This window comes from Danio rerio, chromosome 4 (genome assembly GCF_049306965.1).
Source record: "Danio rerio strain Tuebingen ecotype United States chromosome 4, GRCz12tu, whole genome shotgun sequence".
Classification (NCBI taxonomy): domain Eukaryota; kingdom Metazoa; phylum Chordata; class Actinopteri; order Cypriniformes; family Danionidae; genus Danio; species Danio rerio.
The window spans coordinates 5,060,061-5,072,534 of record NC_133179.1 but is presented as its reverse complement, the minus strand read 5'-3'; the positions used below and the strand labels follow the sequence as shown (position 1 = coordinate 5,072,534).

Genomic DNA, 12,474 nt, shown 5'->3' with positions numbered 1-12,474 from the left:
TTTTTTAGCTCTAAAAGTGAATTATTTGAGCTAAAAAAAAGATCTTTTAACGTACTTCTGGAGTAAATCATATCTCCGAGCTGTCATTTCAATGCTTCTTAAACTGTATTATTTTAATTTATCCATATTTACATGATTTAGAGTCATACGTATTCATTTTATATTACCTGTATGTTGTTTGTAACTTTAAAAGTGATATACATTTGAGCTGAACAAAATCTTTAATGTTTTGCTGGAGTAAATCACATCTCCTAGCTGTCGTTTTTCTATACTTCTTCTACATTAGTATTTAACTTTAGCTGTATTTACATGATTAAAGTCATGTGTATTAATTTTATGTTGCGTGTATGTTGTTTTTTTTAACTCTAAAAGTGAATTATTTTAACTAAACTTTTTTTTACTGTTCTGCTGGAGTAAATCACATCTCTTTGCTGTTATTTTGATGCTTTTTCTACATTGTTATTTTATTTTAGCCATATTTACATGATTAGGAGTCATACGTATTAATTTTATGTTGCATTTGTGGGTTTTTAACTCTAAAAGTGATATACATTTAAGCTGAACAAAATCTTTAATGTTCTGCTGGAGTAAAGCACATCTCCTAGCTGTCGTTTTGATGTTTCTTCTACATTGTTATTTAACTTTACCTGTATTTACATAATTAGGAGTCATACATATTAATTTTATCTAGCCTGTGTGTGTGTTTTAACTCTAAAAGTAAATAATTATAGCTAAAAAAAAAAGATCTTTACTGTTCCGCTGTAGTAAATAACATCTCCTAGCTGTCATTTTGATGCTTCTTCTACATTTCTATTTTAATTTAGCCATATTTACATGATTAGGAATCATATGTATTAATTTATGTTGCCTGTGGGTGTGTTTTTAACTCTTAAAGTAATATACATTTGAGATAATAGAAATTTTTTAACATTCTGCTGGAGTAAATTGCATCCCCAAGCTGTCAATTTGATGCTTCTTCTACATTATTATTTTAATATAACCATATTTACATGATTAGGAGTCATATGTATTAATGTTGCCTGTATGTTTATTTTTAGCTCTAAAAGGGTATTATTTAAGCTATACATGTTTTAAAAGTTCTGCTGGTGTAAATCACATCTCTTTGCTGTTATTTTGATGCTTGATGCATTACACACGTGTTTACATTATCAGACATCATGAGTATTAATTTTATGTTGTCTGAGTGTTGTTGTTTTTACTCTAAAAGTAAATTAAGCTAAAATAAAATCTTATAACATTCTTGTGAAGTCAAAAAGTCATCTACATTTTAGATATCCTGAGTTAAATAAACTTTAAACTTATATATTTATCTGAACTGTCCCTTTAAGACAAGCTCTACATTATTATTTTCCTTCTCTTCAGGGTTTTCTGTTGGAAAAAAAAAGGTGTTTTCTCCACATCAGAGAGATGGATGAAGTAGTTCATGCTTTAAATTGCATTAGCTTAAATCATATTAGAGGAAAAATGCATGTGCTTTCTAGACTCATGACGGATCTGCCCTTTAAACCCACTTTGCTGCAGAGTTTCATGGTTTTCTAACATTACATATTTTTTTTACAAGTGAATAAATATCCATGTTAACCCTGGCATAAATGTATTGCTTTGTAATGGCAGATTTTTTTTTTTTATTATACACTACCTGACGAAAGTCTTGTCGTGGATCCCAGTTGTAAGAGCAATAAATAATACCGTAATAATAAAATAATTTTGTTTTTTTCAATCAAATACTTTTTATTATATGTATTTTTGCTCACCCAAATGTTTCCCTGTCAAGTAAATATTTTATGATAATGATCATTGATCAATGATCATTATGTCCAAAATAAATAAATTAATAAATTAATTAATTAATTAAAAAAGATTAATTGTTTTATTTATTTAGGAATTTGTGGATTTATGTATTTATTCATATTTATTTAATCATTATTTTAATTATGCATAAACATTGTGGATTTATTTATTTATTTATTGTTTTATTCATGCAGAAATTTGTGTGTTTATTTATTTATTTGCATATTTATTTATTTATTGTTATATTTATGCAGGAATTTGTGGATTTAATAATTAATTAATCAACTTATTCTTTTATTTATGCAGGAATTTGTGGATTTAATAACTAATTAATCAACTTACTGATTTATTTATGCAGGAATTTGTGGATTTATTTATTTATTGTTTTATATACGCAGGTATTTGTGGATTTCTTTATTTATGTATTGTTTTAATTATGCAGAAATGTGTGGATTTATTTGTTTATTTATTTATTGCTTTAATTATGCATACATTTTTGGATTTATTTGTTTACCTGTATTTATTTATTGTTTTTTTTTTTTTCAGGTTTCGTCCTCGTATTCCATCACATAATTTAATATACTACAATTCCATATCATATAATACAATATTAAAATAGGCTTTATCATAATATTACAACAGTAGGTTTTTGTTAGGGGGCGTGGCCAACCTGATAATATTACTGGTTCCTGACAACAAAACAAATTACAAACACAAAATAATCTAACAAAAATATGTTTATTATTTCAGAAATATTTATTTATTTATGTGTACGCTCTCAGTGTCTCGTGAGCGTCCTGTCTGAACGAAGGCATTGTAAAAGACAATCGTGTCCGGTTTAAAGGCTCGCGTAAACAGCAGTGCTCCGGCGGCGGCTCGTCTCCACTGGGGCATCTTTCAGTCCCGGTCACCGCGGACACGTCAGAGATCCGCACGCGTGTGTGTCCAACCGGAGACCCTCTGCCCTACTTTCACCGCCTGATGCTGGAGGATGAGGAGGCAAATCCCATACTGTCCCCGCCGATGCATGCAGCTGTTGTTGTAGCTCTGCATGGATAGAGCCGCGCCGACCGTGCGTGCGCGTGACTGCGCGTAAATCGAGAATAAATCGATCGGTCGACTGTTTAGATAGATAGATAGATAGATAGATAGATAGATAGATAGATAGATAGATAGATAGATAGATAGATAGATAGATAGATAGATATTGTTCGACACATGAGGGACATCGGAGGACACTGGATTTGGAAGGACTTCTAAGCACCAGAGGGGAGAAGGGGGTCCACTCGGTGCCGACCGGAGCATGATGGACCCCCTAGCCGACATGCGAGCGTCTCGGGCGGAGCGCAGCGGCAGAGGAGCCGCCGGTGGGGAATCGGCGGAAGATCAGACGCGCGGCTGCGGGAAAAACGCGGCGATGGGCGGCAGCGACAGCTTGAGCAGCTTCGCCGACATGGATGACTCGCTGGAGGATAAACTCAAAGGTCTGGCGTTCAGGAAGCAGATCTCCTATAGGTAAATATTCTCCGCCATATGGAGCGGTTTAATGTGACAGAAGGCATTTCTGTTTATTTGCTTGTGTTTGTGTGTGTGTTTAACAATGCATTTGTTGTGTGAATCAACACACACCGTCAACAAATAGCTGAATATGATAATAAATATGCCAGGTTTGTATTTGGGAAGTCCTTGTGAAAGGATAACGGATATGATCATGGGACCTAGCTGCAGCAAGTATATTTGGGGTAGTAGTGTGTCGTTTAATGAATTGCATTATGTGGAAACGTTGCATTATGTGTGTTTAACAATGCATTTGTTGTGTAAATCAACACACACCCACATATAATAGCTGAATATGATCATAAATACACATCTTGGTTTGTATCCTTGTGAAAGGATCAAGTATATTAATATGAATTATCATGAGACCTGCAGCAAGTAGGCTAGTATATTGGTGGTAGTGTGCATAGCATATGTTGTTTGAATCAACACAAACACTCACAAAAATAACTAAATATTATTAGAAATATACTAGGTTTGTATCCATGTGAAGGAATAACAGATATTATAATGAGAACCGCAGCAAGTAATAGATTTGTGTTAGTCAGTGTGTCAGGTAATGTATTGTATTATGTGGAAACGTTGCATTATGTGTGTTTAACAATGCATTTGTTGTGTGAATCGACACAAACACCCACAAAGAATAGCTGAATATGATCATAAACACACATCTTGGTTTGTATCCTTGTGGAAAGATGATGTATGTTAATGTAAGTTATCATAAGACCTGCAGCAAGTAGTATATTGGTGGTAGTGTGTCTGTTTATGAATTGCATTATGTGGAAACGTTGCATTATGTGTGTTTAACAATGTATAAATGCTGTTTGAATCAACACAAACAGCCGAACAAATAGTTTAATATTATAATAAATAGCCCAGGTTTGTATCCTTGTAAAAAGATAATGGATGTGATCATAAGACCTGCAGCAAGTAATATATTTGGGGTAGTCAGTGTGTCGATTGTTGTATTGCATTATGTGCAAACGTTGCATCATGTGTGTTTAACAATGCATTTGTTGTGTAAATCAACACCCACCCACAAAGAATAGCTGAATATGATCATAAATATACATCTTGGTTTGAGGAAGCATAATGTATATTAATCTGAATTATCATGAGACCTAATGCAGGTATATTTAGGGTAGTCTGTGTGTCAGTTAATCTATTGCATTATGGGGAAACGTTGCTTTATGTGTGTTTAACAATGCATATGTTGTGTAAATTAACACACACCCACAAAAATAGCCGAATATGATCATAAACATACATCTTGGTTTGTATCCCTGTGAAAGGATAATGTATATTATTATGAATCATCATAAAATCTGCAGTGAGCAGTATATTGGTGGTAGTGTGTCTGTTTATGAATTGTATTAAGTGGAAACGTTGCATTATGTGTGTTTAACAATGCATTTGTTGTGTGAATCGACACAAACACCCACAAAGAATAGCTGAATATGATCATAAACACACATCTTGGTTTGTATCCTTGTGGAAAGATGATGTATGTTAATGTAAGTTATCATAAGACCTGCAGCAAGTAGTATATTGGTGGTAGTGTGTCTGTTTATGAACTGCATTATGTGGAAACGTTGCATTATGTGTGTTTAACAATGTATAAATGCTGTTTGAATCAACACAAACAGCCGAACAAATAGTTTAATATTATAATAAATAGCCCAGGTTTGTATCCTTGTAAAAAGATAATGGATGTGATCATAAGACCTGCAGCAAGTAATATATTTGGGGTAGTCAGTGTGTCGATTGTTGTATTGCATTATGTGCAAACGTTGCATCATGTGTGTTTAACAATGCATTTGTTGTGTAAATCAACACCCACCCACAAAGAATAGCTGAAAATGATCATAAATATACATCTTGGTTTGAGGAAGCATAATGTATATTAATCTGAATTATCATGAGACCTAAAGCAGGTATATTTAGGGTAGTCTGTGTGTCAGTTAATCTATTGCATTATGGGGAAACGTTGCTTTATGTGTGTTTAACAATGCATATGTTGTGTAAATTAACACACACCCACAAAAATAGCCGAATATGATCATAAACATACATCTTGGTTTGTATCCCTGTGAAAGGATAATGTATATTATTATGAATCATCATAAAATCTGCAGCGAGCAGTATATTGGTGGTAGTGTGTCTGTTTATGAATTGCATTATGTGGAAACATTGCATTATGCGTGTTTAACAATTTATAGTCTATGGTGTGTGAATCAACACAAGCAAACACCCACAGAAATAGGTTAACATTATAAGAGATATACCGTGGAAGGATAACAGATATGATCATGAGACCTGCAGCAGGTATATTTGGGGTAGTGTGTCGATTAATGTATTATATTATGTAGAAACGTTGCATTACGCGTGTTTAACAATGCATTTGTTGTGTAAATGAACACACACCCACCAAGAATAGCTGAATATGATTATAAATACACATCTTGGTTTGTATCCTTGTAAAAGGATCAAGTATATTAATATGAGTTATCATGAGACCTGCAGCAATTAGTATATTGGTCGGTTTATGAATTGCATTGTGTGGAAACGTTGCATTACTTGTGTTTAGCAAGCCTATGTTGCGTGAATCAACACAAACATCCACAAAATTAGGTGAATATTGTTATAAATATACTAGGTCCTTGTGTCCTTGTGAAAGGATCATGGATATTCTGATGAGACCTGCTGCAGGTATATTTGGAGTAGTCAGTGTGTCGTTTAATGTATTGCATTATGTGGAAACGTTGCATCATGTGTGTTTTACAATGTATTTGTTGTGTGAATCAACACGAACACACAAAGAATAACTGAATATGATCATAAATACACATCTTGGTTTTTTATCTTTGTGAAAGGATAGCAGATATTATCATGAGACCTGCAGCATTTGGGATAGTCAGTGTGTTAATTAATGTATTGCATTATGTGGAAACGTTGCATTTTGTGTGTTTAACAATGCATATGTTGTGTAAATGAACACACACCCACAAAGAATAGCTGAATATGATCGTAAACATGCTTTGTGGTTTGTATCCTCGTAAGACGATAACTGATACAGAATTATCATAAGACTAGGGTTGCACGATTAACCATTTTCACTATTAACCGCGGTTTAATTTGTCATCGTTAATTAATCGTAAAGGCTTCTCAACGCTGTGTTTCTGCATGGACCAAAACTGCTGCAACTTAAAGTTATGCCAACTGTGCGCTTGTTTAAAGTTCTGAGCTTTTACATACTACGCACGCACATTTAATCAAATGCTAATTTAACTATGGCTGAGGAGGTTTTTAACTAAGGGCCATTCACATTTACGCGTACAAGTTCGTTATTTCCAATGGAGGCACATGGTTTGCGTGCACATTAGTGCCTTTCAGACAGAGGTTCAGCAGTCTTTGACTACTTAAAAGGGAAATGCTTAACTGATATGATGCTTCAATTTACATTAGGCAAAAACTATTTAGTTATTTTTGTTCTGTCAATTATTTTCAGCGTAAAATTCTTAGTTATGTTTAAATGCCAAAAGCATTTTCACTTATTTTTAAGTCCAAAGATAAATTGATCATATTGTTTTTTTTTTTAGTGAAGTTTATTTATAAACTAATTTCGAGAGGAGCGCGCGCTTATGATTGATAGCACCTGGCCCACATTAGCTAACACTGATTTACCAATCAGACCACTATAAATAACCAGAATATCTTACTTCAGCCATCGTCTTGAAGAATCCCCCCTTCCACCCCTACTCCTCCCATTTCCTTGTCAGGGCAGCGCGGAGGCCTTGTGGTTAGCACCACGGCCGCACAGCAAGAATGTCACCTGCTCAGACACTACCTGGCCAGGTCGGCGCTTCTGTGCGGAGTTTGCATGTTCTCCTTGTGTTCGCGTGGGTTTTCACCGGGCTCTCCGGTTTCCTCCCACAGACCAAAAACATGTAACATAAGTAAATTGACAAATCTAAATTGACAACATTATCAAGCAGGGGAGTTCTCGAGACCTACCTGAACTCGGACTTCCCTCTCGCTCTGCGAGTAGCATATTGGTGGTAGTGTGTCGGTTTGTGAATTGCATTATGTGGAAACAATTAAGAATGCATAGCCTGTATTGGGTAAATCAACACAAACACCCACAAAAATAGGTGAATATTATAATAAATATACTTGGTTTGTGTCCTTGTGAAAGGAAAGCGGATGTGATCATGAGAGCTGCAGCGAGTAATATATTTGGGGTAGTGTGTCGGTTAATGAATTGCATTATGTGGAAACGTTTTATGAGTGTGATGTTTGAGTATTGCCCGTTTGGCTTGTTATTGATTTGCTGGCAGAACTCAGCAGTGATTTCTTCCTGCACATGAAACCCTCGGGCGATCAGATTGACACTCGTGTTTGATTGTTTAATTGACATTTGACCAGTATGTGCATTCATATGACACGCTGGGCTTCAGCTGTGGAGGAGAAACATTTCACCACTATTCAGGGTCAGAAGCAGCACGCTTTGACATATTAAAGGTCAATTCTGTGTTGTCGCCGTGTAATGCTGCTTTTTACGTATATTGGATTTACTAAATAGTCTAAGGTTCGTATGGGCTGAATTGAAACAAACAAATTAAATTGAACATTACTGTTTAATTGATTTGTTTAAATTCAGCCCGTATAAATTGTTTGCAACCACTTACCTTTAAAAGATTTAGTAAATCCAATGAATCATTTTTTTTTCAGGGTGCTTAACTCTTAAAATAAAGATTATTTATTAAAATGATTTTTCCATATAAAGCCAATAACATCCATTGAACCCATGGAAATTTGCATTTTCTCCCTGCATTGGCGATGGATTCCTCTGGGTGCTCCGGTTTCCCCCACAGCCCAAACACATGCGCTGTAGGTGAATTGAGTAAAATTGAGTGTGTAGGGTATGTTTTCCAGTGCTGGGTTGCAGTGGGAAGGGCATCCGCTGTGTACAACATATGCTGGAATAGTTTGCGGTTCATTCTGCAGTGGCGAAATTAGACTAAGCCAAAGGAAAATGAATGCATGAAAAAATTTAAATGGATTTTTTTTTTTTTTGCTGCAATCATTTTCAATGGTTCAACACAAGAAGTCAACATTTTTCAGCTCTTTTATACGCACCAAAACTGATATGCATGGTTCCTTATCATACACAGGTTTTATGAAGCAAAACAATTGGTTTTTGCAAGTAATTGAGAATTATTTAGCACATTATTAATGTGATTCTTAGCAAATTAGGCCTGAACACCTTCACAGCAGTGCTAATTTAGTTTTGCCTGTATGTTTTTTTGACTTTGAAAGTGTCTGTAGTGCTTGACTATTTTTTTTTTTAAATCACATCAGGTTTAGCTAAAAGTCTTTAATTTTAAACTGAAGAAATCATGGATGGCCTTAAAGTAGGGCCGGGGGATATGGCAAAAATGCAACCTCAAATTATTTTCCACATTGAACAATAGCGATATACAGTTCAAGTCCGAATTATTAGCCCCCCTTTGATTTTGTGTTCTTTTTAAATATTTCCTAAATGATGTTGAACAGAGCAAGGAAATTTTCACAGTATGTCTGATAATATTTTTTTTCTTATGGAGAAAGTCTTGTTTGTTTTATTTTGGCTACAATAAAACCAATTTTTAATTTTTCAAACACCATTTTAAGGTCAAAATTATTAGTCCCTTTAAGCTATTTTTCTGATAGTCTACAGAACAAACCATCATGATACAATAACTTGGCTAATTATCCTAACCTGCCCTAATTAACCTAGTTAAGCCTTTAAATGTCACTTTTAGTGGTATCGAAGTGTCTTGAAAATTATCTAGTCAAATATTATTTACTGTCATCATGGCAAAGATAAAAGAAATCAGTTATTAGAGATGAGTTATTAAAACTATTATGTTTAGTAATGGTTTAAAGAAATCTTCTCTCCGTTAAACAGAAATTTGGGGGGGGAAAATAAACAGCGGGGCTAATAATTCTGACTTCAACTGTATATTTTGATATAAGTTGTTAATGCTTTCAGATTTAGAAGAGTATCGCAGCAATGACTGAAGCAACAAAACTTAGAGGACCCATTAAATGGCATAACATATTTTCGGGTGATAAATATCAATACTTTCCCAGAGATGGTTTGCGACTGGAAGGGCATCCGCTGCGTAAAAACTTGCTGAATAAGTTGGCGGTTCATTCCGCTGTTGCGACCCCAGATTAATAAAGGGACTAAGCCGACAAGAAAATGAATGAATGAATGAAATTTCAGTACGTCTCTAATATCAACACACTTTTAGATTCCCATTCTTGGACATTTCTGTTGTGTGATGGCTCTTAGATAAGTATAGAGCAGAGATGCCCAAACTAGGGCCTGTAGACCAAATTTATGTGCGCTGAATTAAAGAAAAACAAATAAGTTGAGCAGTACTGCATTTTATTTGTTATTTAAATTCAACCAATTTGAACAGTTTGCAACCACTTACCTTAAAAAATAGTAAATATAATTAATCATTTTTTTTAGCTAAAGTGCTTTTGAAACTTAAAATGAATCTTATATAGGATCGTTATTAAAAAGAAAACGCCATTTGGATGTTGTAAATGCTTCTTTTTTTTCTTTGTGCGAGCATAGTTGATCCTGTCTGTCATTCTTAGTCACTTCAGATCAGTGTTTCAGGCTTGAGGTTTCCAGCTGATCAGGCCTCATTATTATCACCGTGCAAAAATCGGATATCTTCTGATACCCGAAGGCCTGTCACTGATGATGTGAACAGAGCGGTCACTTGAAAAAAACAAAAAAACTGTGTGTTCGTCTAGTCGCAGTGACCCCATGACTCGGCCTCCTCTTTTCTCCACCTGTCAATAGAAGAGGATCTCGCCTCTTCAGAGACTTAAGGTCAACCTCAATTAAGGCCAGTCTCTGAAGGAACGATCAAAGCTGCCCTCTCTTTCATAGAAGAGATCTATATCCATCATCCAGTTCAGATAAGACGTCAACAAGTCCCATGAAAGCCAACCACGCCATCAGTAAAACAAACAAACACAGGCTAGCATGGCCTAAATATGCGATGGATCCTAGATAAGTGTCTTATTCTGCCTTTTTAAGCAAACAGCCTAAATTTGGAAGCTTTGAAGTTGGCAAAGACACAAACAGCCACTGTTCTAATTCCTAGTGAGCTGCCTTGGGGTTTACAGTCTATATAGGCAGCATCCTAAATGTAATGTCACTTTATATGATTGCATGCATCATACAAATGAACTGCATAGGACAATCAACTCACATTTGGTTTAGATGACGACTCAAATACTCCAGGAATATTGCCTAAAATAGTATAGTTAATAGGCGTCATGGTGGTGCAGTGGGTAGCACGGTCGATTCAAAGCAAAAAGGTCACTGGTTCGAGTACCAGCCGGGCCAGTTGGCATTTCTGTGTGGAGTTTGCATGTTCTTCCCGTGTGTGCGTGGGTTTTCTCCGGGTGCTCCAGTTTCCCCCACATGCACTGTAGGTGAATTGGGTAAGCTCAATTGTCCATGTATGTGGGTGAATGCAAGAGTTTATGGGTGTTTCCCAGTGCTGGGTTGCGGCTGTAGGGGCATCCGCTGTGTAAAACATATGCTGGATAAGTTGGCGGTTCTTTCCACTGTGGTGACCCCTGATTAATAAAGGGACTAAGCCGAAAAGAAAAGCAATGAATGACTATAGTTAATATTGTAGTTAATTCGTTCATTTTCTTGTTGGCTTAGTCCCTTTATTAATCCGGGGTCGCCACAGTGGAATGAACCGCCAACTTATCTAGCAAGTTTTTACGCAGCGGATGCCCTTCCAGCCGCAACCCATCTCTGGGAAATATTGTAGTTAATATATTGTCGAAATGATCTCAGTTCATATGGATGAATGAAAATTAATTAACACTTGTGTAGTGTTCAAATTTGCTACCTTTTCATTATGTTAGGGGCGGTTTTTACCCCATTGACTTCCATTATAATTCCATTGTTTATTTGCAAAAGCCAAGACACAGAATAATCATCCATTCTTGATTGTTGGTGTTTTTTCCCTTTTGGGAAGAGTTCAAATTTTTTTACTGTCGATCATCAGTTAAAACCATTAACTCTTTAGATAGGCCTGTGCAAAAACATTTCTGGCTATGAAGTTGGATGGAGTAAAACCTAAAGATTTTTCAGATGAATCATCTGTTGAACTGCATCCCGTTCATCACAAATACTGCGGAAGATCTATTGAAACCCGCATGGACCCAAGATTCTCATAAAAATCAGTCAAGTTCGGTGAAGGAAAAATCATGGTTTGGGGTTAAATTCAATGTGAGAGATCTGCAAAGCAGAAGGTAACATCAACAGCCTGAGGTATCAAGACATTTGTGCTGCCCATTACATATCAAACCACCGGAGAGGGCAAATTCTCCAGCAGTATAGCGCAGGATAGTTCCTGAAAGCAAAGAAGGTCAATGTGCTCCAGGATTGGCCAGCCCAGTCAGCCGATATGAACATTATTGAGCATGTCTGGGGTAAAGTTAAGCAGGAGGCGTTGAATATGAATCCAAAGAGTCTTGGTGAACTCTGGGAGTCCTGCAAGAACGCTTTCTTTGCCATTCCAGATGACATTCTATACTTTACCTTATTTCTGTTAAGTGACAAGACTTTGTCATAGCAAAGTCAGAGCTTACTGTCCTAATTAAATAATTGGAAATCAAGGCATGGTCATATTTTATTTTCGGCAAAATAAGCGTAATCTTGAGACCTTTGGCTTTCATTTGAGCCACTTCTGACACCAACTAGAAGTCAAGATATTATTTGTTGTTCCTAATACATGGATATAATAATAACTGTAAATTTGCAGCAGTGTAGGAAGAAAGCTTACTAGGTTTTGAAACAGATCCACTGTGTTCTTCTTCATAGCCTCCTCAAATATAGCCTTTAAATCAGTTTTTTTTTGTGATCTAGTGAATCATGTTGAGCTTATGAAGAGGCTCTTGTGCCGCTCTCTCCGTAGGACGCTCTAGAAGTGCACCAGACAGTGGAACATAAAAAAAAGACCTCATGCATTTTTAAGTGTCCTATCACAGCCCCGATTGTAGATTTATACATGC

At 35.8% G+C, this 12,474-nt stretch overlaps 1 protein-coding gene across 8 annotated transcripts in view; it reads left to right on the top strand.

Annotated features, from left to right (window-relative positions):
- Positions 1 to 2,592: 2,592 nt before the first annotated feature.
- dgki (diacylglycerol kinase, iota) overlaps positions 2,593 to 12,474 on the top strand; it is a 90,837-nt gene continuing 80,955 nt past the window's right edge. For all 8 annotated transcript variants that reach the window (XM_073946932.1, XM_073946930.1, XM_073946931.1 and 5 more), the window contains exon 1: positions 2,593 to 3,327. In XM_073946932.1, the coding sequence (XP_073803033.1) occupies positions 3,116 to 3,327 (212 nt within the window). In that variant the 5' untranslated portion in view covers positions 2,593 to 3,115. The remainder of the gene's footprint in view (positions 3,328 to 12,474) is intronic.